The sequence below is a fragment of the Lipotes vexillifer genome, unplaced genomic scaffold (genome assembly GCF_000442215.2).
Source record: "Lipotes vexillifer unplaced genomic scaffold, Lipotes_vexillifer_v1.1 scaffold1106, whole genome shotgun sequence".
Classification (NCBI taxonomy): domain Eukaryota; kingdom Metazoa; phylum Chordata; class Mammalia; order Artiodactyla; family Lipotidae; genus Lipotes; species Lipotes vexillifer.
The window spans coordinates 1,590,505-1,614,920 of NW_006776601.1; the positions used below are offsets into that span (position 1 = coordinate 1,590,505).

General features: G+C 43.1%; 1 protein-coding gene across 1 annotated transcript in view; it reads left to right on the top strand.

The window, feature by feature from the left end:
- The window catches only part of FSTL1 (follistatin like 1), a 52,139-nt gene extending 40,540 nt beyond the window's left edge, over positions 1-11,599 (top strand). The window contains exons 7-11 of the mRNA XM_007450512.1: positions 1,481-1,599; positions 3,906-4,018; positions 4,342-4,452; positions 5,378-5,454; positions 8,935-11,599. Of these exons, the coding sequence (XP_007450574.1) occupies positions 1,481-1,599; positions 3,906-4,018; positions 4,342-4,452; positions 5,378-5,454; positions 8,935-8,979 (465 nt within the window). The 3' untranslated portion in view covers positions 8,980-11,599. The remainder of the gene's footprint in view (positions 1-1,480; positions 1,600-3,905; positions 4,019-4,341; positions 4,453-5,377; positions 5,455-8,934) is intronic.
- Positions 11,600-24,416: the final 12,817 nt, after the last annotated feature.

Genomic DNA, 24,416 nt, shown 5'->3' on the forward strand with positions numbered 1-24,416 from the left:
ATTCCTTACATCAAAATCAGTTGCAAAACAGATTTAATTGGAATTTGGATAAGACTAGAATCAGACTCTCATCTCAACTGGTGTTTCAGTCACAATTTTTAGACAAAAGCATAACAGAGTGAAGAGGGGAAGACCGGGTAGAAAGAGCCTTTTATGACCGTGTCACACACACACACCCTGAATTCCTGGTGGCCAGGGCTGAAATTAGAGCCAGGGTATAAGTATAGTGACCAGAGATCTGAGACCTTTTCCTAGGAATTAGGATGAGAATGATAACATGGGATTAAGCAAAAGCCTACAGAGTTGTTTTATACGTACCCGTCATACATACCATGGAAAGATTTACAACCTTGGAGTGGAATGCACATGACACATGACAGTCATGCAAGGAGAGTCAGTAGCTGTATCTTTCCCTTCTACCTGGAAACCTAGTCAGACTTTTCTTCCAGAATCGCTTCCACCGTCTGGGAGCCACTTTGAAAGTAACATGGGGGTGCAGATTATTTCCCAGGGTAGCAATATGAGGCAGCCTAGGGAAAGAATTTTGAAAAAAAAAATTTTCCACTAGAACTATTTAGGAGAGCAGCAGTTATCCAACTTGGACTTTGATCAGAGCCTTGAAATTGCCACCCTCCTCCTGCAGCTAGGGCCTGGGCATCCTGAATTGTCCCAGATGGCTAAGGTCTCAGTTTAGCATCTTGCCAAAGGGAGGACAGTACTGAGCTCACTACAGCCTTGCCTTGTGCTCATGGGGTGTGAGCTGGGTCATGAGGACAGGCTGCACCGTCTACAGTGTAGCCTGCAGCATAGGGAGGAGGGGTAGGGGGCTTGCACCACCTCCACGGGCAGGTTATCAATGCAAATAACATGCGGGGCCTTTGCCATCTCACTGATGAGGTCAGCTAGGTGTACCAGTGTGAGAAGTAAGCACTGAGAGCAGGCCAGGGAGGCTGGAAATCAAGCAGCAAGAAATGGTCCTGTGATTCCCAAAGTGAGCTCTGAGGGTCACCTGCATCATTGTTCCCAAGCAGCTTGTTAGAAATACACATCCTGGGCTCCGACACAGATTCTGATTCACAAGTTTGTTCTATGATCATTAGGGTTTGAGAACATGGAGTGGTGGAGTGAAGTCAAGAATGTCTGTAACAGGGTCAGGGATGCGGCTACAGAGACCTCCTAAGCACCCCCAGGCTCCTTGGACAGTGCAGGCCTAGGTTCAGGCTGCCATCCTGAGCAAGGTCTAGGATTGAAAGGCCCTCAGTGACCTCTGCCCAGACACTTTGACTCTCTCATCTTGGGGCACAGGTACCTTCCTTCTCTGGGTGCCCCAGGGCTTCAAACCTTTTTTGCTCAAAGGGCAGAGCAGGGTTGGACTGTGTCAACAACAAGATGAACCAGAGATGGGTCAAGCTGAATGGGGGAATGATAGAGCTGGCGTTTTACAAAACATTCCTGAAAGATCACTTTGTCCCCTTTCTAGAACTTTGATAATGGTGACTCTCGCTTGGACTCCAGTGAATTTTTGAAATTTGTGGAGCAAAATGAAACCGCCATCAACATCACTACCTATGCAGACCAGGGGAACAACAAGCTGCTTAGGTGAGTGGAGTGAGGGGGCAAGGGAGAAGTCCACGAGGGAAGGCTGGATAAGAGAAGGGATTTGAACCCCTTCCTACCTGCAAAGGAGCCACCAGTGTCAAAGTCAATGTGAAGTAAAAAGCAAAATAGGGATTCTGTCCTGGTCTCTTCTGTGAACATTATGATATCTGATCAGGTAGTTACTGTTTTGGGCCAGAAATTGCAAGGAATGGAAGAATGTAGTTTTAAAATAAATGATCACATCAGACCAAAGTTGTTTCTGAGTGTCGTGGGTGATGTTTTAATGTTTAATTTTCTTAAGGAATTACTTTAATGTTCTATTTTAACGATAGGTCTAAAATAGCTTTAGTTCTGATTTTAAGATAATCAGTGCTATTTCATGTAGAGAACTCTAATTGTTACAAATGTAAGCACGTTCCTCTCCTTTTCTGGTATTATTCCAGAGTAAATATTAATAAAAATTAACCCCTAAGAAACTTCTAGAAGACCTAAATAGACATTTCTCCAAAGAAGATATACAGACTGCTAACAAACACATGAAAGAATGCTCAACATCATTAATCATTAGAGAAATGCAAATCAAAACTACAATGAGATATCATCTCACACCAGTCAGGATGGCCATCATCAAAAAATCTAGAAACAATAAATGCTGGAGAGGGTGTGGAGAATAGGGAACACTCTTGCACTGCTGGTGGGAATGTGAATTGGTTTAGCCACTATGGAGAACAGTATGGAGGTTCCTTAAAAAACTACAAATAGAACTACCATACGACCCAGCAATCCCACTACTGGGCATATACCCTGAGGAAACCAAAATTCAAAAAGAGTCATGTACCAAAATTTTCATTGCAGCTCTATTTACAATATTTCCATCCCGGAGATGGAAACAACCTAAGTGCCCATCGTCAGATGAATGGATAAAGAAGATGTGGCACATATATACAATGGAATATTACTCAGCCATAAAAAGAAACGAAATTGAGCTATTTGTAATGAGGTGGATAGACCTAGAGTCTGTCATACAGAGTGAAGTCAGTCAGAAAGAGAAAGACAAATACCGTCTGCTAACACGTATATATGGAATTTAAGGGAAAAAATGTCATGAAGAACCTAGGGGTAAAACAGGAATAAAAACACAGACCTGGGCTTCCCTGGTGGCGCAGTGCTTGAGAGTCCGCCTGCCGATGCAGGATAGGGCGAGAGAGAGACATGGACATATATATACTAACAAACGTAAGGTAGATAGCCAGTGGGAAGCAGCCGCATGGCACAGGGAAACCGGCTCGGTTCTTTGTGGCTGTCTGGAGGGGTGGGATAGGGAGGGTGGGAGGGAGGGAGACAAAGAGGGAAGAGATATGGGAACATATGTATATGTATAACTGATTCACTCTGTTATAAAGCAGAAACTAACACACCATTGTAAAGCAATTATACCCCAATAAAGATGTTAAAAAAAAAAAGAAAGAAAGAAACTTCTGGTGTGGTTCCAGTATACTGGTAAGAATTAAAAATAGGAAAAGCACCTATTTGTTCAAAAGATTTCAAAGCATGAAACCCAGATTCTAGGATTCTTTCCTAATAATAGCCCATGACCTTAAAGTATAGTATCTGTAAATCCTTCGTATTTTGATAACCTGAAATGAGGTGATATTTTACAAGTTCAACATCTGATCCCCATAATATCCCAGTGAAGGAGGGCTCCTCATTCCCGTTTTACAGTTGAGAAAACAGGTGCGGGAAGGTTGAATAACTAGCCCAAGGCCATTTGGGTTCTAAGTGGTTGAGCCAGGACTCAAATCCAGGCAAGCTGGTGTTCTAGAAAACTTTTCTGAAAGATCTCTTTGCAGAAGGGTGATAGTGGTGATGCTGGCTTCAACTCATGTTCTTTCAAATCACACATGCATTTCATGTCATCTGTTCCTACCACTTCTGTTTGATTTTTCTAGTTGGGTTGACTTGACACGCATAGCATGGGGAAAGGCAACTGCTAGTGGAAGGTATGCAGGTGGTGAAACATTTGCCAATCCAAGTGGACAAAACCATCCAGGAAACTTTAGTCATCTTGGGCATATCATTTGAACAGCTTGAGTGATCTGACATCCCATATAATAAACTAAAGGTTGGATGCTTACAGGAGTCGGGACGCATAATGGTTGTAGGAGGTCAGTGTAGAAACGTTCTCTTTAAATAGTCCCCTTGGCCGCCTGCGGAGGCCTAGGTCTATGTAATCCTGATGCTTAATTCCTTTCTTTGGGACTGAAGCTGAGGTCTTCCTGACACGTCTCTCCTGTGTTTCGTTTCAGAGGACTCTGTGTCGATGCTCTCATTGAACTGTCTGATGAAAATGCTGACTGGAAACTCAGCTTCCAAGAGTTCCTCAAGTGTCTCAATCCAGCCTTCAACCCTCCAGAGAAGAGTATGCCTAACCTAAGAAATAGGGAGGGGGTTGTAGGGAGTGGGGACATTTAGAGGGGGCCAAGATAGAGGGGATCGTGGAACGCTCCAGAGCTTACTAAGAAAATTCCCTTACACGATTCTAGACTGGGCGCCAGCCCAGCATCTCCGAGCTGAGATTCAGGTCCAAAAATCTTCGGGTTGATGGTGGCGTTTGCTCAGATATGGTGCCTCTGAGGGACAAGCAGGTCTTGTCTGGGAAAGGGGTAACACGCACAGACTATAGCCAAGACGTCCTGTTCCACCCTCGCCCTAAACTCTTGCCTCTTATTTCTGGTCCCACAGAGTGTGCTCTGGAGGATGAAACATATGCTGACGGAGCTGAGACCGAGGTGGACTGTAACCGCTGTGTGTGTGCCTGTGGAAACTGGGTCTGCACAGCCATGACCTGTGACGGTGAGCTGTGCACCTCACGCAGAAAGAAGGGACGGCACAGAGACAACTTCCATCGTGAAATCACCATGAGAGAAGTCAGGGTGGGGATGGTGGGCAAGAGTACAGTGGCTGGGTCCCAGCAAGGAAACTGGGGAGCAAGAGACTTACTCATACTTGTAATGTCAGAGCTCTCAGGGGGCAGCACTGAGGGCAAAGCACTTATGCCAGATGCATTATGTTGGAAAGTCACTCCAGAGGTTTGGAACAAGAGAGGTTTGAGACCCAGGACAAGATCAAATATTGATAAGAGATTAGAATGGTAACAATAATAAAGAAAGCAAATGCATAAGAGTGAGAACTACATGCATTTCTTCTAAGCATTTTACATATTAACCCACTTAATCCTTATGACAGCTTAGGAAATCCTATATGTCAAAGACTTAGGTGGTTGGAAGACAAAAATGACTCTTGCTTGCCATCCATGCCAAGCAGGAAAAGGAGGCATGTTCATAGACATGTTTGAATTAACAGCATTGGGTCCCCCAAAAAAGAGAAAGTTGAGATAGTTGAGACATGGGCAGGGTGGCTTGGGAGATAGAGATGTCAGGGAGAGTTTGGGGACGAGGGGGCTGTGCACAAGCCAGCATCACCACTATCACCCTTCTACAAAGAGATGTTTCAGAAAAGTTTTCTAGAACCCCAGCTCCATCCCTCTCCCCTTGGCCTGGATTTGAGCCCTGGCCCAGTCACTTACTACCCACGCACATTACTTTGGAGGTGTCCGTTGCACTGGGACACTTTATAGTTAGAGAAATGTGGGTAATTCACCTCACTTTCCATATGGTAAATGGGAAATGAAATTGAGAGCCTAAAAGGTAGATATTAGTGGGATCCCTAACTGGCCTCCCTCAGCCACCACTGCCCTGAGCCTTGGTTCTTCTTACAGGAAAGAATCAGAAGGGGGCCCAGACCCATACAGAGGAGGAAATGACCAGATATGTTGAGGAGCTCCAAAAGCATCAGGTGAGTTGCAGCTTCCACGCTGGTTCAGGTATCCCTGTTGCCACCAGGCCCTTCCACCACTCAGACACTGCCTAACTCCCCAGGTGACCAAGGAGATGTGCTCTGTCCCATACAATAGGTCCCAAACGATAGACCTGTATACCTGTATTATGCAAACCATGATACATATAGCTCCCTGACAGAGTCCTTGTGGGGCCAGTATGCCCCAACAGATGTAGGTTACAACTTGGTAAATTGCTTTATAAGTTAGAATCAGCTGAGTGGTGGTTTGCAAATGTGTTGGAAGTGGTTTGCAAATGAGCATAGTCTAAAAAACCTCCTATTTCTTTTCACCACCAGTGCCCAAACCCAAAGACTGTGAGCCCCTTGAGGGCAGGCTCTATGACTTACTCACCATTGTAGCCCTGCATTTAACACAGGGTCTGGTGTACAGTTGGCTGTCAATGAGCATGAAATTAGTGGATTTGGGCCACAGCAGAAAGGATTTAAGTTAAATGCCAAGCTAGCTAGAACATAGCCTGGAAACTTAGAGATTCTGCTTCCTAGAGACTTGAGAAGATAATAAATCAGAATTCTGTTCGGGTTCTATGTCATTAAGTTGAAGACCTTCTTGGGGAAAAGGTTCTTAGCAGAATAGTGATCCACTGACGTATTTTTCTGAGGGCCTAGGGAGAAAACATGGATATGCTGGACTTCTAGGCCTGTCTTTCCACTGGTTTGCCTGTAGTTTTCACAGAGGATGTTGCTCCTTGAATCATCTATCTGTAAACTGGGTCTGGTAATATGGGCCTCCTCTCTGACATATAAGTTTTTAAGGAATATATGGTCACAAGAACTATTGAGATGAAATATTTGACTTGAAAGTCAAGAATTATTAGTATTAATAATAAATGCTCATATTTATTGATGCTTTTTCATATGCATTGTCATTATTGTCACTGATAGTGTAGAAACCTCATGTCATTTTTTAAAACAAATGCAGAAGCTCCTAGCCTGTTGCTTTTCCATATTTCAGCAGCCTTGAGCCTCCAGATGAGTATAAACCCTTAAAAGCAAAAAGAACTTAATAGGAATTCCTTTCATCTAGGGTGGAGAAATGATCAGAGTAGACAGTGGGGAGTGAATGATAATAGCTAACATTTTTTAGCGTCTCTGTTTTATGTGAGTTGCCTCAGAAGCAGACGCCAAGGCAAGGACTCAAGTACAAATAGTTTATTTGGGAGGCAGTCCCAGGAAACACCAGAAGGGGAGTTGGGAAGAGAGCCCAGGAAGGGAAGGAGACAATAAAGAGTGCGTATCCAGGCATGTTACCACTGGGAGCAAGTGTAGCCTAGTCCTGTTGCAGAACTCCAGGAATAGTTACTGTGCACAAGGGAGCAGGGAGCTGGGCTATGCCTGTATGAACTCCCATCAGCCATTGGCTGAGAGCAGCCACCAGCAAACATGAATTCCCTGGCATTTCTGCCCTGTCAGCATGTGTGGGCAGAGCAGGCTCCAGCAGCCAGAGAAAGCCTCAGGCAAAGAGATGCAGCTGCTGGCAGTAAGAAGCCAGGCCAGTGTACTGAAACGTTAAAGGCACGGGCTATGGATGGGGCACCGACAGTGTGTACTAGATGCCAGACACTTGTTTTTTATTCCCTATTTAACTTTTTTATTGAGATGTAATTCACATACCATAAAACTCACCCTTTTGTATACAATCCAGTGGTTTTTAATATATTCACAAGATTGTCAACCATCACCACTGTCTAATTCCAGAGCATTTTCATCTTCCCTAAAAGAAACCCCATACCCATGTGAAGTCACTTACATTCTCCCCTCCTCCAGCCCCTGACAGCCACTAATCTACTTTCTATTTCTATAGATTTGCCTATTATGGACACATATAAATGGAATTGTATGATATATGGCATTTTCTGTCTGACTTTTTTCATTTAGTGTAACGTTTTCAAGGTTTATCCTTGTCGTAGCATGAATCAGGACTTCATCCCTTTTTATGGAGAAATAACATTTCATGGTGTGGATATACCACATTTTATATATCCATTCATCAGTTGATGTATATTTAGGTTGTTTCTGCTTTTTGGCTATGATAAACAATACTGCTATGAACATTCTTCTGCAAGTTTCTCTGTGGACTTATGTTTTCAGTTCTTTTGGGTATATACCTAGGAGTGAGATTTGCTGGATCATAAGGAAACTTTGTGTTTAATCTTTTGAGGAACTTCCAGACCGTTTTCCAAAGTGACTGTACCATTTTATATCCTCACCAGCACTATTCCAGTTTCTCCACAAACTCACCAACATTTGTCATGGTCGTTGTTTTTTATTAGCCATCCTAGTGGGTGTGAAGTGGCATCTCATTGTAGTTTTGATTTTCATCTCCCTAATGACTAAAGATGTTGAGCATCTTCTCATGTGCTTTTTGGCTATAAGTAAGAATGTCTTCTTTGGAGAAATGGGGCACTGGTATAAGAGGTAGTACTTATTTTGTAGTTGAAGACATTGAGACAGAATATTTCATAATATGCCCAAAGTCCTCCAGAAAGTCACACAGCCATGATTCAAGCTCAGGCAATCTGCCTCCAGAGCCTGTTGCTCTTTGTGTGTGTGTGTGTGTGTGTGTGTGTGTGTGTGTGTGTGTGTTTTGGGCTGCATTAGGTCTTCGTTGCTGCCTGCGGGCTTTCCCTAGTTGCAGTGAGCGAGGGCTACTCTTCATTGCGGTGTGCAGGCTTCTCGTTGCAGTGGCTTCTCTTGTTGCAGAGCATGGGCTTCAGTAGTTGTGGCACGTGGGCTCAGTAGTGGCTCATGGGCTTAGTTGCTCCGCAGCATGTGGGATCTTGCTGGACCAGGGCTCAAACCCACGTCCCCTGAGTTGGCAGATGGATTCTTAACCACTGCGCCACCAGGGAAGTCCCGAGCCTGTTGCTCTTAATGCTTCTCCCAACTTGGCTTCAGAACATTTTGTAGCACCTCCATTTAGCATCCTTTTCTTCATTTTTTTTTTTTTTTTTTTGCGATATGTGGGCCTCTCACTGTCGTGGCCTTTCCCGTTGCCGGATGCGCAAGCTCAGCGCCCATGGCTCACGGGCCCAGCCGCTCCGCGGCATGTGGGATCCTCCCGGACCGGGGCACGAACCCGTATCCCCTGCATCGGCAGGCGGACTCTCAACCACTGCGCCACCAGGGAGGCCCCTTTTCTTCATTTTTAAAATGAATATGATAATGTCTGACGTTATTGTTTCATAGGAGTTTAAATGGGGTCAGCTCTTAATTTAGCAACAGTCCCTATACAGCCGTGTCACAAGTAAGACATGATCCTTGTCCTCAAGTTGTTCATCATCCACAGAGGAGATAGACAAGTAAACAGAACTCGGCATAAGCATGTATCTGTCATGCTATGTAAAGTCTTGAAGACTAGATAAATGCCAATAATTTTTTTTTTATTCCATAACGCTTATTTTCTCTTGCTTCTCAAAGGAAACAGCTGAAAAGACCAAGAGAGTGAGCACCAAAGAGATCTAATGAGGAGGCATCTGGGAAAGGTGTCCAGAGCCTGGCACCTTCTCTTCCACTTCAGCGCTGAGTCCAGTATACGCAAGTGTCTGCTGCAATCGCCAAATCACCAGTATTTGCTTGTATAGCAATGAGTTTTATTTTGTCTATTTTTTTTGCAATAAAGGAAATGGGGGTGGCTGGCTAGGAGGGGAGGGGCCATAGCCTTCATTTCTAGGAGTACTTTGAGAGAAAATGTAAATGGTGCTCGGGGGCTGGAGGGATACTGCATCGGTGTTGGGAGAGTGTACCCAGATCTGGAACACTTGAGTCTACCACAGCTGTGAACATGCTGCAGGGGGTGTAGGCAGTGAGAAAGAGCTTAGCAGGCTGCCCCCAGAGGAGGGATTTGGGAAGCTCAGTGGAGAAGACTGCATTCAGCTTCCAGCCCTTCCTGCTGCCATCAGCTTAACAGACCTCTAGCATCTGTGCTTCTCCTCATGGCCCCAGCCACTGGCTCTAGATACACGGCCATCCTCCTAGTTACCCAGTGTCTCGGAGGGTGCACCCAAATGATGCAGATACTTGTAGACTTTGAGCCCCTTAGAGACCTAACCAAATTTTTTAAATACTTTTTACCAAAGGTGCTATTTTTCTGTAAACTTTTTTGGCAAGTTGATTTCATTCTTCAGTTATTATCATTATATTATTGTTGTTGTTGTTTAATATTTTATTTTCTTGACTAGAAATTAAGCTTTTGTAATTATTTTTCATTAGTCCTGCCATTTCAGAGGTGGGAGAGTTTGGGGTTCTTCCTTGTGCAGGGACTGCTATCACCCGGACTCCCCCCAGCCCTGCCACATACTAGATGCAGCCCAGAGTTTGTGCCCTGGCTTCCAGTGGGTCAGCAGTCTGTCAGAGGATCAGGGAGTACCTAAGACAGCAGCCAGGAGAAGTGTCTCCATACAAAGCTTTTAAGATCCAAAAAGCTAATTTGTTTTCATTCACTCTCATAGATCCATGCAAATCAGTATTCCAAAGGATTGAGACCAGTGCAGCTAAGCAAGGCTTAGATGTCCCAGCCTATCAATATGCTCACTGATCCTCCACTAACTAGGAGAGTGACTCTGTCCCTGTCTCTTCCTATTTCTGGGCCTCAGTTTCCAAAGCAGGTAGGAATGCATTAAACTTTTGACGTGAGAAATTGTAAATTCTGTGGTTCTGATAATTGGTCCAGAAGGAGACAATGTGATTTTCCTCCTTCTCCTTAAGATAAATGAAACCTTGTTGTTATATAAGAGTCAGACAGCCAAAAACAAGCTGACCAAATCTGACCTCGGTCTGAATGGCCCCACGGGTTGCGCTGTGATGTAGAGCCTTCTGGTAAAGCCTGCCCAGGAAGAGAGTGGGAAAGAGAACCACTTCACTTCGTCTTCACTTTTGCATTTCATCTTTAACCTTCTTGGGAACAGAAATGGCTTTCCCTTTAGAGATGAGGATGAAAGAAGGTTTCACATTTCTAGAGGGAAAAAAATGGACATTGAATCTTAAAACTGTGATTGAGGAGAAGTCAGTCATTCCTGTGTCTTTCGGCCTCTGTGATAATCAACCCCACTCAATACAATGTTTAGGATGCATTTGGAATAACAAAATAAAAAACTTGACATAAGATCTCATTTTCAGAAAGCAGATTACAGACCACCAAAGGGAAATGATGTAGGCTATACTGCACAGGCAACTCTGAGACAGTTGTGCTGAAAATGGAATTCCTTCTAAACACTTTTCCTTTTTCTCCTTTGAAAATATTCCACTTTGTTTAGAATTCTGAGCTTTTGTAAATCATCCCACTTAAAAGCTGTCTTCCAACCCAACTTGTGTGGTCTGGAATGTACCTCCCTGTCAAAGTGCCTTGGAGAACTCCCAGCAGCACGCCTTGATCAAGATTCGCCAGCCCTTGGACACTATGGAAGAGAGGGCAGGAATACCAGTCTGTTTAAAGCAAGAAGGCAGAGTGACTCCTCACCAGTTACATTTAGGTCAGTGGTTGCTATCCAAGAGGACCCTACCCTGCAACATTGAATTCCCAAGAGCAAAATTTGCATTCCTCCTGTAAATAGGGAAGCTACTGTCTGCACCATAGGATCATGTGATCTGACAATCATTCACGGAAAGCTGCTAAATAGCCTAGTCTGGGGAGTCTTGCGTGAAGCTTTGCATGGAGCAAATAAACAGGATTAAATTGGGTTCAGTTCCTCCAGCTCTCTAAAAGCACAGGGCTTAGACTGCAAGCTTCCTTGGGCTTTCTCTGTGTGTGTATGGTTTTTATAAACATATTACAGCATCTGTTAAGATTCAGTGTCCATGGAAACCTTCTCACATGCCATGTCTCTGGACTCCATCACTGCTTTTGGAAAGCAGGGCTCCTCCACCTGCTAATAAGCCCATGTGGACCAGTCTGAATGTCTTCCCTTTATACTTGTGTTTTTAAACAGTCAAATTCCAAGAAGCAGTTTGGACAGGTTTCTGTTGCCTGTGTATTTGTGAAATGTATTTGTATTTAGTAGGCTTCCTTATTGCATTTAACTTGTTTTTTGTTAACTCTTGATTCTTTTTTTTTTTTGGATACTATTGATAAATAAAGAAATTAAAATAATAGTTGTATTCTTTTCTTTCCCCCAAATTAAGGCCAACTAAAGTTGCAAGAACATTAACCATTTACCTCATAAAAGTAGATTTGAGTTTCAGGAGGCTTAAAAGAGGCCTGGGGCTTCCCTGGTGGCGCAGTGCTTGAGAGTCCGCCTGCCGATGCAGGAGACGCGGGGAGTGCAGCTGCAGGGGGAAAGGTTTACTCAAGGACTGATAGAACAAGTTTATTTAAAAGAATCACCAATGGTGGGTCTGTGTAGGACGTAATGAGAAGTCAGGGAACAGTATTGGGTAGAGGTTAAACTAAATGACTCCTAAAACTGCCATGGATCTTATGAGACTGAATGGCATGGGGTGAGGCTGGCTGCAGGTAAACCTGTATGAGAAGCCAAACAAACCTGGGAAGGTAGCACAGGGAGCATGCGAAGATCTGGTAGGATAATCTTAGTGGCTGTTTACCAGATACACGTGTGTACCATAGGGATAAACATTTCCAAGTGGACTGAATGTTGGCTAGTTAAGACCCTCTGTTTTGCTCTATCTTGGAGACACATGACCAATACTAGTTCTCCATCCCCCTGTCCAAGTGATTCTTACAAATATCATGTTCTCCCCACCAGCAATAATTAATTCTGTCTTCCAAGAGGACTCATTACAGTTGGTTTAAGCTTTCTTAATTTTAGTCATAATGTGTAGAAGTCTTGCTTCTCTAAAATTATAGCCAGGTCACCTTGATTGGATTTGAAGTATTATTCAAATGCTAATCAGATATTAAAATGTCATCTCTGGTTGTGTTATTGCTACAAATTACTGATCTCATTCATCACCGTTTGATTCTTTAAACTTTCATTCTCAGAATTCTTAAACCCAATTTGAAGGGTACCTTGTCCACAACCACTTTTAAATGCTGGCTGGCCTCTCCCAACCTTCTACCATGCTCTGGGAGCACTTCTCCTGCTATTACAGTAAGCATGTATTCAGGAAATGAAAATGAATTAAAAGAGCCTGAAAGAAGCATAATTTAGAAGGTAAGTTTCCTATCATCAAAATGTAACATTATGAGCTCTGTAAATTAGAACAAATTACTGTGATTAATTTTAGTTTTGGAGTGCCTGTGTCAAGTCCCCAACAGTCCTCTTAAATTACTTCTGAAATAAGGGGGAGGAGGGAGTAAAAAAGTCTACTGAACAAGTAGATCTAAGCAGATGCCCTCAGAGCCCTGAAGTAAATGTAGCTTAGGTGGAAGACATGAAGAACGTAAACCCTGAGCTACTGCTGCTGAAGGCTGATTCATGCAGTAACTAGGAAGTATCATGTTGCTGTCTGAATGAGAGGTCTTCCTGTCAATAGGAGTTCACTTTTAAAAATTATTTAACACATTTCTTAAACTAATACATGCACATGGTAAAAGAAAAAATTCAAATTGTATCAAAGAAAATACAGTGAAAAAAATTCATCCTCTTAGAGGGTGTGTACACTTATAAATTTGCTTATAATTGCCACTTGTCCTTCAAAGAGGTTGCATGCATTTACTTACAATTGCACCAAAAATACATACACTGAGCATGTCTATTTTCCCAAATTTTTGCAAGCACTGTGTCTTCAAACTTTGGGGTTTCTAACAGAGGAAAAATGGTAACTCATTGCCTTATTTTTAATTAATTTATTTTATTATCCTTATGTGAGATTGAGCATCTTTTCATGAATTATTGGTCCTTGTTCTTTTCTTTCATTCCCTTTGTTCATTTTCTGTTGGTTGTTGGCCTGTTCTTACTGGTTTATAATAGTTCTTCATATATTATTATCCCTTTGTCATGAGGGTGGCAAGATCTGGCAGTAGTGGACCGGATAGAAGGCTACTTCAGGAATGAGGTGAGAAGTAATGGTGACTTGAATTTTAAGATAATGGCAGTGGGGGTTAATAGAAGGTTAACGAGGTAACATTGACAAGAGCTGGCTAATGACTAGCTATGGGAGTTAAGGAGGAGGTGATGGTCATGAATGACCCTAAGGTTCCAGCTTGGATGACTTGGTAGATAATGGTGCCATATTCTAGGGCTGGTAAGAGAGCAGGAGAAACCAGTTGGCTGGGGAAAGGAGGAAGGAATGGGAGATGATGAATTCAGTTTTTCACAGGTTGAATCTGAGTCTGGAGATATCTAATGAGTAGTTGGATACGAAGGTTTTGGAAGAGATCTGGGCTGGAGATAAAGATCTTGGAATAGACAGTATGGAGATAGTGTTCCTTTGTGTAGACAAGATGGCCTATGGAGAATATATCAAGAGAGAAAAAAAAGAAAATGTTGAGTTGGGAAGATCCATAGTAAAGACAGAGAACCCTTTTGAGAAACTCTGGGTATGTGTATTTCTCCTGCTTCCTTGTGGCATCATTAACAAACAGTGTACACAGTTAGAAAAATGGTACAATGGGTTGGATTCATAGATGAAAACATAACATGTAGAGGGTTCAGATGGGAAATGGTACCATGGATTCTATAGAGAGGTCAAAACTGAGAAGGAAACACCATGAATGTATGGAATGGAGTAACACAACTTGCTGGAAGACGGGTTAGATGAATTTAGCAGAAAGGAAAAGGAAATGCACCCTGATCATGATCACTGGAATGCACAGGTCTTAACTGACCTGATGTCATCAGATAAGAAACTTAGGAAACTTGACAGTGTTAGGGTCTGTAAAAATAATATATTGCCAGGAAAATAAGAGGCAAGATTGTTAATGGATAAGAATAAAATATTTAACCAGGAAACCTGTATAAAATTGTCAAGAGGATGATGAAAGGAAATTTCTGCCGCCAAAAGAGAAGGGAATTTATCCTCCTAGTGCCTTGCCTCATTTTAAATTATATAAGTTAGCAGAATTTGTCATTTTCCAAGGAGCAGTGACAACTCAAAACAAAATGCTTGCTCCAAAATCCTTCCACTAGACTCCATAGTTAAAGCTGGCAGCCAGTAATATTTATAACTTTATATATTCTTTGTCTTTCATAAACGCCATTCTTAGTTTCATGTTTCAACTTCTTTCTAATTTATCTGTATCATAACATTGTTCTTATTGTGACTGATAACTTACTGAGAGACGATACAATGTAATGTTTAACAACCAGGCTTCCTGAGTTTATATCCTGGTTCTGCCTCTGCCCTTTATATTCCAGGAGTTATTTAATCTCTCTGTGTCTCAGTTTCCTATTTTTTTTTTAATTTTTTTGGCTTCGTCGGGTCTTAGTTGCGGCACGTGGGATATTCGTTGAGGCATGCGGGATCTTTTGTTGTGGCACACAGGTTCTTCATTGCGGCACACACTCTTCTCTCGAGTTGTGGCATGTGGCTTTTCTCTCTCCAGTTGTGGCGTGCAGGTTTTCTCTCTCGAGTTGTGGCGTGCAGGTTTTCTCTCTCGAGTTGTGGCGTGCGGGTTTTCTCTCTCTAGTTGTGGCGTGCGGGTTTTCTCTCTCTAGTTGTGGCGTGCGGGTTTTCTCTCTCTAGTTGTGGTGTGCGGGCTTCAGGGTGCGTGGGCTCTGTAGTTTGCGGCACACGGGCTCTCTAGTTGAGGAGCGTGGGCTCAGTAGTTGTGGCGCATGGGCTTAGTTGCCCCGTGGCATGTGGGATCTTAGTTCCCTGACCAGGGATCAAACCCACCTCCCCTGCATTAGAAGGCAGATTATTTACCACTGGACCACCAGGGAAGTCCCTCAGTTTCTTCTTTAAGGTGGCATAACAATAGTACCTACCTCATTTTGTTCTTTTTTCGAGGATTCAATGAGCTAATATATATAATTTTTTCAAATAGTCTCTGGCACATAGAAAGTGCTGTGTAAATGTCAAATTATCACCAATTATTTTCTATTATACATTCTTATAATTCTCACAATGACTTTGTGAAAAAGATATTTTACAGATAAGGAACAGACAGTTTGTAAAGTTTAAGGAATTTATGTAATACCACACAATTCGCAAAGAACAGAGTCAGGATTCAAACCCGGGTCCCTCTCATACTCATTCTACTTTGCCACCGTCTTTCCCTTTATTTTAAAAATTATTACATCCACATGAGCCATTAATTCCTCATTCGTGTTCTCTAATTATGTAACTGCTGAGCACATATAAGCAATTAACAAGTTTTTTCATTTAGTTCTAATAGCTGTCTGCACGTCTTCTCACTCTTGAGTGCGGATCAGGCCGGGCCTCTGAGGTTCCCCGAGGCGTGATCCACAGTCCAACTTGGTTTCCCCAGAAACGATGCATCCAGGAGTCATGCCAGCCAGTGTGGGACCCCAGCAACCTCCAGCACACACCTCAGAGGTTTGGCCCAGTAAACCTCTCTGAGGTGCCTTCTTTTTGTGACATTCTATGTGGACGTTTTAGAAGCAGATATATGTCTTAGCTCCATCAGAATTATTTTATCACCTGAGTCCAGTAATTCAAAACATTTGGGTTTTAAGCCAATTAAAATCTCTGGTTCCTGGATGATTTTCTGAATTCCCTTTTCTCTTACATGCCTTTTTCTCCTCTCTCCCATAACCTAAGCTTGATTCCTACAAGGCCCAGGACAGATATCACCCCCACCCTCTTCCAAAAGGAATAAAGGAGGAGATTCTGTACAGAAAGCATAGAGATAGGAGAGATTTGGAAGGTGAGTTTTAGGAATAACAAAGACTCTGAAATCAGTTGGGCAAATCAGAAACGTTCATGAGTTAGTCTCACCTTCTTTGACTTTCCAAGATTTCCATAGTCTTTGCTCAGTTATGCTGTGTAAAAGAAGGCTTTTACAGATATAGTGATTCCCATTCATGATCAGTTTTAGGAAGATGTCTCTCGCTCAACTTCGTATAAGCAAAGTGCCCATGTAATAATATCGATACCAAAACCCAAAAAATCTGGCTTAGAGAAATCCTGCTCTGCCCTGAAGTCTCCAACAAATCGTCTGTCACTGCAGCACCACATCAATGAAACATACAGAGTAGAAAGTTCATCAGGGTTTTGGTCATCTTTCATCTCACAGTAAAGATTTTAAAATTTTATTCAGAGAACTTGACATGTGAGAGGCATGAGGTCAAATAAATCTTATAAATAAGAGAATTAGAGATAAAGAAACAGGACTTTATAAATATACAGACCTAAGAGAGACAAAATAGGGGAGCTCCTATAGTTTTAGTCAACATCAGTACACTGGACCCGTTACCTCCTTATTTTTTAGGTTTATGACAGGTAGGTGCCTAGGACAAAGAGAATATAGTCCACACGAGAAAACCAGGAGCTCCACTGGCTAAAGGCAAGACAGTTTGGTCCTCGGGCAGATGTTATTCAAATCTCTTAATAGTAGCCATATGTACGGGGATACTTTCTCCCTGTAAAAAAGAAAGCAAGCATGGAAGGCTGGAGTTTTATATTAGAGGCAAACCCTGCATTCAGCTACAATGCATTCCTGAAATTCACACAGGAAGGAACAGTCGTGAAAAATGAGTTCTCTCTGTTCCTCCTAAGAGCAGTAGCCCTCAAATAACTCATTCACCATTAATAACTCTCCTTCATTTTTAAGGCAAAATCCTGGTTTACTCATTCATTAATTCAACACTGTTGGTAGGGGAACAATGACAGAAGCAAAAAGAGAAAAGGGAAGTGAATGGGATATTTCCCACCAACTTTCAGAGAGAGGGGAGATACAGAAGCAAAATAGGCCCAGGGCTTCGGAATATACTATGCTACTGTGTCTGTTAGGTTTGTGGGACTGAGATACATGTCAGAGGAACTGATACCATCAGTCACCAGATCCCACCACATTCCAGTATACACCGGAAAGAATACATCCCAGGCCAAGGAATGACTGCAGAGTCTGCTAATTAGATCTGAGCCTGCAGGGGGAGGAGGGAGGAAGATGCTCCTGATGTGTCCTGAGAAAAGGAACAACAGAGTTGTGCGTTTCCGTTTCAAGATTCAAGGTTATTTTGCATCTCTGGGGCCATGACGATGAGACTCAAAAACTAAGAGCTAACAACACCTATTCCAAGAGCCTACTATGTATCAGGAGCCAGATAAGAGGGTTACGGGAACATAGCTCCTGCTTGTGAGGGATTCGCAGTCTTGGGACAAGATGAATAATAATGAATTTCAGCAATGCAGTGTTTGCTTATACAATGTGTTTGAGGTGCTATGAAGAGCGTGTTTTTCCAGGGCGGTCACACTGCCCTTCTCCAGGGGTGCCAGGCACATCAGAGTCTATGTCAGTGGAGCACTCTTGAGTTGTAACATGCACAACTTGAGCCCCCTTTCTTCTCCTTCTCCAGCTTCCCCGTCGTCACCCACAAGAATCAAAAGGGAGTCCCAGAGTGCCACGTGCTCCAGGTAAGGCTGCTCCGCCCTGGCCTCCATACCTCTGTGGTGGAGAATGAAGAGGGGACCTCAGAACTCTCTGTGCTCCTGACAATACCCTCACCCTCTTTCCCCCCACGACATTCACAGTTTTGCTGTCAGAGTCTGCCTTGAGACCACCATATCCAATCTCATCAGGTCTGTTTCCCAATTCACGTTTACCACCACAAGAAGCCCAAGACCCTCAGTGCATCCTTCACCACACGGACTCTGAGACCCATATAGCTCTGTACTCTCCCTTTATTGATCCCCTTTCTAACCTATTCCCAACTTCTGAAACCCTTCTGCTGTGCCCTCTGGACTTGCTACCGGTCATCAGCAATCCCCTTCTATTCTCAACTTCTATTAACATTTCCCTCACCTCCTGAAATTCGACTCTCCACTGAGGACATTTCTTCCCATATAGTCCTTTCAAGTGGTGCTGGTTTCTTTCCAACATTCGCCATACACTTGGGTAAGTGAATTCCTTTATTCTCATTATGGTTTCCACAGCATTCTCCTGTCCTCCTCTCAGCTTAAAGTCTCATCCCCACCCTTCCTTGTTACAGTCTTCTATTGCTCCCCCCGACCATCCCTTGATTTTAGCTTCTGGCTTTGTCAAGCTGCCAACATTACTTCTGTCATAATTCTTGGTGTCACTATCTCATGTATGATACCTCCAATGACCTCCTGTGGACCGGAACCTCCTTTCCTCCAAGGACCCTTTTATTCCATCTTATCTTAGCCACCCTCCCCATGGTTAGAACTTAGATTTTGTTACTAGCAATAACCAAAACCACTTCATTACCTCAGTTTCAAGCACTGAAACTCCCCAGCCACTACCTCTATCCTTCCAGCTCACTCACTATCTGTAGCACCCAAGTCTAAAATTCTTTGGCAGCCATCAAGACCTAAAACCTAATTATCCTGCCACATTTTCACTGTCCTTCCCATGCTTCACATTCTTCATGCTCTAATCCAGCTTAGATCCCATATTTGATTTTTATCCTCACTTAGTAGCACTCATCTGTCTTCCTTTGTCATACTTGCATGGCCGAATCCCAACATCTGGTTAACCTGACTCTTCTCCAATTCTGCGTCCACACACAAGCAACTGAATGTGGCTGGAGAAAAATACACAACCATGCTGGGTGTTCTCACTTTAAACTTACAACCACGAACTTCAAAAGTGCCTTTAGTACTGCCCAGGAAGCCTGTTATGCTTCTTCAGTTATTCTCTCCTGCTCTCCATTCATTCTCCTTAAACCTTCAACAGCACCACTACCAGCCTCACACTCAGCTGATGATTTGGCCCCTGTTTCACTGAGAAAATTAGAAGCAAGCAGAAGATAAACAAGCTCCCACTACCTCTCCTCTTACCTTTCAGCATCTTGCCCACATACTCCGTTTACCCTTTTACATAATCCTACCTAAGGCAAACCCTTCTACCTGTGCATGAGACCCCATCCCCGCTGCCTACTGAGAAGCATTATTCAGTAATTCTTCCCCCTCTCTTGCATCATCAACTTTACCCTCCCCATTTGTTCATTATCAACATATAAACACACTGTTACTTCTCTCATCTAAAAACAGAAAAATGAGACCCTATAACTTTCTCAGTTAATACACATTTCTCTGCTGCTCCCCTTTGAAGCAAACTGTCCTCCAGGTTACCTCTCCAGTGATGTATTCTCAGTCCCCCAAAGTTGCCCACGCTCCTTCTCTCAATCTGTTGTCAGTCCCCATCTTACTTGACCCATCAGCAGCTTTTGATACAGGTGATCACTCCTTCCTCCCTGAAACATTTTCTTCATTTGGCTTCCAGGCCATGACACTTTTGCAGTTTCCCTTCTACTTTACTGTCCACTTTTTCTCATTTTCCTTTGTTGCTCTCTTTTCACCTTCCTGACCTATAAATGCTGGAGGGTCCCAGGATTCAGTCCCTGGACCTCTACTCATCTCTATGACTACTCCCTTGGAGAGCCCATCTAATCTCATAATTTGAAATATCATCTATATGTTGACAGCTCCCAGGTTTATGTTTCAAGCCTGGACTTCTCTCCTAAATCCAAATTTCATATCCAATCACCTACACAACCTGGCACCTCAAATGTCTGAAATGGGCATCTTTAACTTAACACATCCCAAACCAAACTCCAGACTTCCTGATTATCATAAATGGCAGCACCACTCTGCAAGTTGCTCAGGGCAGAAACCTTAGTCATCACTGACTCCCCTCCTTCCCTCACACCCATCATCTAACCTGTCAACAAATACTATCTGCTCTAACTTCAAAAATATATACTTAATTCACTCTCTTCTCACCACTTCCACTACTATCACCTTGGACCAAGCCATCATCTTCCCTCACTGGATTATTACAACAATCTCCCAACTGGTCACCCTGCTCCCATGCTTGCCTCTCTTGGGTCTTTTCTCAAAAGCAGCCAGAAAGATACTTTTAAAATATAAGTCAGACCATTTCACTCCTCTGCTCAAAAACCCTCCAATAGCTCTCCATCTAGTCCCATAGTATGAGCAAAAGCTAAAACTCTTACAATGGCCTATAAAGCACCACACAATCCAGCCTCCTGTTAACTTTCTGATATTATCTCTTACACTTTCCCTTGCATTCTCTCTATTCCAACCACTGGACTCCTTGCTGCCCCTCAAATCCACCAGCCCTCACCCACCGCAAGGCCTGGCTCCCTCACCTCCTAAAATCTTTGTTAAAATTTAACCTGTCAGTGAGACTTTCTCTGGATTGCCTATTTTATTTTTTTATAAATTTATTTATTTATTTTTGGCTGCATTGTGTCTCCGGTTCTGTGCACGGGCTTTCTCTAGTTGCAGCGAGCAGGGACTACTCTTTGTTGCGGTGCGTGGGCTTCTCATTGCGGTGGCTTCTCTTGTTGCGGAGCATGGGCTCTAGGTGCATGGACTTCAGTACTTGTGGCACACGGGCTCAGTAGTTGCAGCACGCAGGCTCTAGAGTGCAGGCTCAGTAGTTGTGGCACATGGGCTCAGTAGTTGCGGCACATGGGCTCTAGAGCACAGGCTCAGTAGTTGTGGCGCACAGGCTTCGTTGCTCCGCGGCATGTGGGATCTACCTGGACCAGGGCTCAAACCCGTGTCCCCTGAATTGACCGGCGGATTCTTAACCACTGTGCAACCAGGGAAGCCCCTGGATTGCCTATTTTAAATTGCAACCTTCTTTCCCCCCCCCTTACTTCTCTCTTCCCAATCTTCCTTCCCTGCTTTATTTTTCTCTATATGACTCTTTACTATCTGATATACTACACAAATATTTACTTTATATTGAAATATAATATGCACACAGAAAGGGCATGTAAGCATCCAGCTCAATTAATTTTCACAAACTGAATACAATCATGTAATCAGCACCCAAATCAAGAAACAGAACCAGACTAACGCCTCCAGATTCTCCCATGCTGTCTTCTAGCTACCATCCCCCTTTCACACTCCTGCATAAAATCTATGCTCACTTCTAACAGCATAGATTTTAATTTTGCTTGCTTTTGTATTTCATATAAATGGACTCATATAGCGACATACTACATATTTTAATGATCTGTTTATTTACTGCCTATTTTGCCCCACTACTAGCATGTAAGCTCCATGAGGGCAGGGATTTGTTTCCTTCATTGCTGCATCCCCAAAGCCTAAGAGTATCTGACACAGAGTTGTAGCTCAGCACATATTAGATAAATGAATGAAATATTGAACAAATGGAAATAGGAGTAGGAGAAGGGCTTAAAGTCTGAACGAAGTCTTAAAGGATGAGCAGAGTCCATGAGGCAGTCCAAGAAAGGCATTCCAAGCACAGGCAGAGTCTCTGTAAAGCTTGGCAGAATGAAAAAATAAACAGACACCAGATCTCAGAGGGCTGTGTACAAATAAGTCCATGAAAGGAGATGAAGAAAAGTAAACTATAGGGATCTCTTACGCATTTCCAGGACCTTTTTTTTTTTTTTTCCCAGTACGCGGGGCTCTCACTGTTGTGGCCTCTCCCGTTGCGGAGCACAGGCTCCGGACGCGCAGGCTCAGCGGCCATGGCTCACAGGCCCAGCTGCTCCGCGGCATGTGGGATCTTCCTGGACCGGGGCACGAACCCGTGTCCCCTGCATCAGCAGGTGGACTCTCAACCACTGTGCCACCAGGGAAGCCCCTCCAGGACCTTTTTTAAGTGTTGAAATTTAAGGGGACATAAAATAAGGATTTCCTTAAAGTCAGCTCATTAATAACTTATCCTAGTGTCTCAGAAGAGCATCTGTGGCCACTGTAATGGTCAAAGACCTCTAACTACTCCTGAACATGTGAGAAAGGCTTAATAGTCTGGGGAATAAGCAACTGCAGCTTTTCTTTCCTTTAAAGGAAAGGACAGCTCAAAACAGGACATTTAAATCACTGTATCTGTCTCGCTAGTCTTGTTTTACTGGAATGGGGCAAGGATCTGGGAGCCCTGGCTTTGAGGGGATGGCACCCCATCCTCACAGGGGAAGATAGGCCAGAGATGCTCCGGGCATCTTCACCTCCCCTAATGGCCAATGCTCTACATCTGTGGTTCTTGAGTGAGTTAAAATCACCTGGAGGCCTTATTAAAACACAAATTGTTAGGCCCCAGATCAGGAGGTCATGAGTGGGGCCTGAAAATTTGCATTTCCAGCAAGTTCCCAGGTGGTGCCAATGTTGCTGGGTGTGGGGCGCTGCTTAGAGAACCACTACTCTACCCAACACTAGCCCCCTAAGCCAGGAGAGGAGGCCTTCTGCATGTCCCTGCTGCCCCCAATTTCCCTCCATCACAACTCCCCTCACTCTGCAGTGTACACTCATTTAACCTGTGTCTTTTCCACTAACCTGTCCACTGCATGAGGGCAGGAGCTACATCTATCTTGTTTAGGTTCATGGTGCAGTTCCAATGTCTGGACATGACTAAGCATTCTACCGATATTTGTTGAATTAATAGATGAATGACTCCAACTGGCTTCCCAAAGACAAAGAACAGTAGTGAAGATAGGGCCTCCTAAAACGATGGTTCCAGCCCCCTGTCTTCTACAGAGAAGCACAGAGAGCGTGAAAGAGTAGAAGTTCTGTAGTTTCTTCTTTCTGTTCCTCCAGTGAGGTTTGGATGCTCCCTTCCCACCATGTCTGAGTTTCAGCTTCCCCATCTATTAAACGTAGGGCTGCCAGATAAAATATAGGACACCCAGTTAAATTTGAATTTCAGGTAAATAATGAATCTCTTTCTAGAAGCATATGTATGTGGCAATATTCATTGTTTATCTGAAATTCAAATTTAACTGGGCATCCTCTATTTTTATTTACTAAACCTGGCAAACCTACTTATATGTAGATAAAAATATTTCTTACCTCATAGGATTCCCATGAGGATAAATAAGTAATTAAAATGAAAAGAAAAAAACCACCTGTAAAGCCTTAGAACAGCAACTGAAGACAAGTAAGGGCTCTATTTAAGTATTTGCTATTATTTTTATTGTACCCACACAACACACACAGACACACAGACACACACACACACACACACACACACACACACACGGCTATACAGTAACACTCTTCTTCAGTTGCCTAGTTCAGTTTTGACAAACTTTTAAATGATATTTTGAAATTTTCATGTTTTAATTTATAACTTCCATTTTATTGTCTCCTCCACAAATCTCACAAACGGCAAATCAGCAGTTTTATAAAGGTCCTGTAAATATTTAAGGCCAAAATAACAATCTCCTAATATTTTCTTCTTAAGATTAGGTTCTAATTATTTGACCTTTTACTATATGAACCTGTTCCTCTTCTCTAAAGCCTGTCTAGTTCCTCCACATTTTATTTTTTCTTGAGTTAGAAAAATATGTTTGTTGTAATAAACTTATAGGGAGGAAAAAGGTTATTCTTTCCTCTTGCATATTGTCTGAATGTTCCATAATCTGTACATATATAAAGTAAAATAAGCATCTGTTTATTTATTTATTTATTTATTTGCGGTATGTGGGCCTCTCACTGTTGTGGCCTCTCCCGTTGCGGAGCACAGGCTCCGGACGTGCAGGTTCAGCGGCCATGGCTCACGGGCCCAGCCGCTCCGCGGCATGTGGGATCTTCCCGGACCGGGGCACGAACCCGTGTCCCCTGCATCGGCAGGCGGACTCTCAACCACTGCACCACCAGGGAAGCCTGCATCTGTTTTTTTTTTAATTTGGAATTTCCTTTTCTTATTTTTGTCTTTTTATACTCAGACAATTATGCCTGGTCCGCTTATTTAAATGAATTTCATGATTTTTATCTTAAATTTTGCCCACTATTAGTCAGTGATTTTATGACTCAGAAGCAATGCATAAAGGGCACAACCTATAATCCTATTCTCTTAAAGACAAGCACTTTAAATAATAAATAATATTGAATAATATTATTCAATAAATAATAAC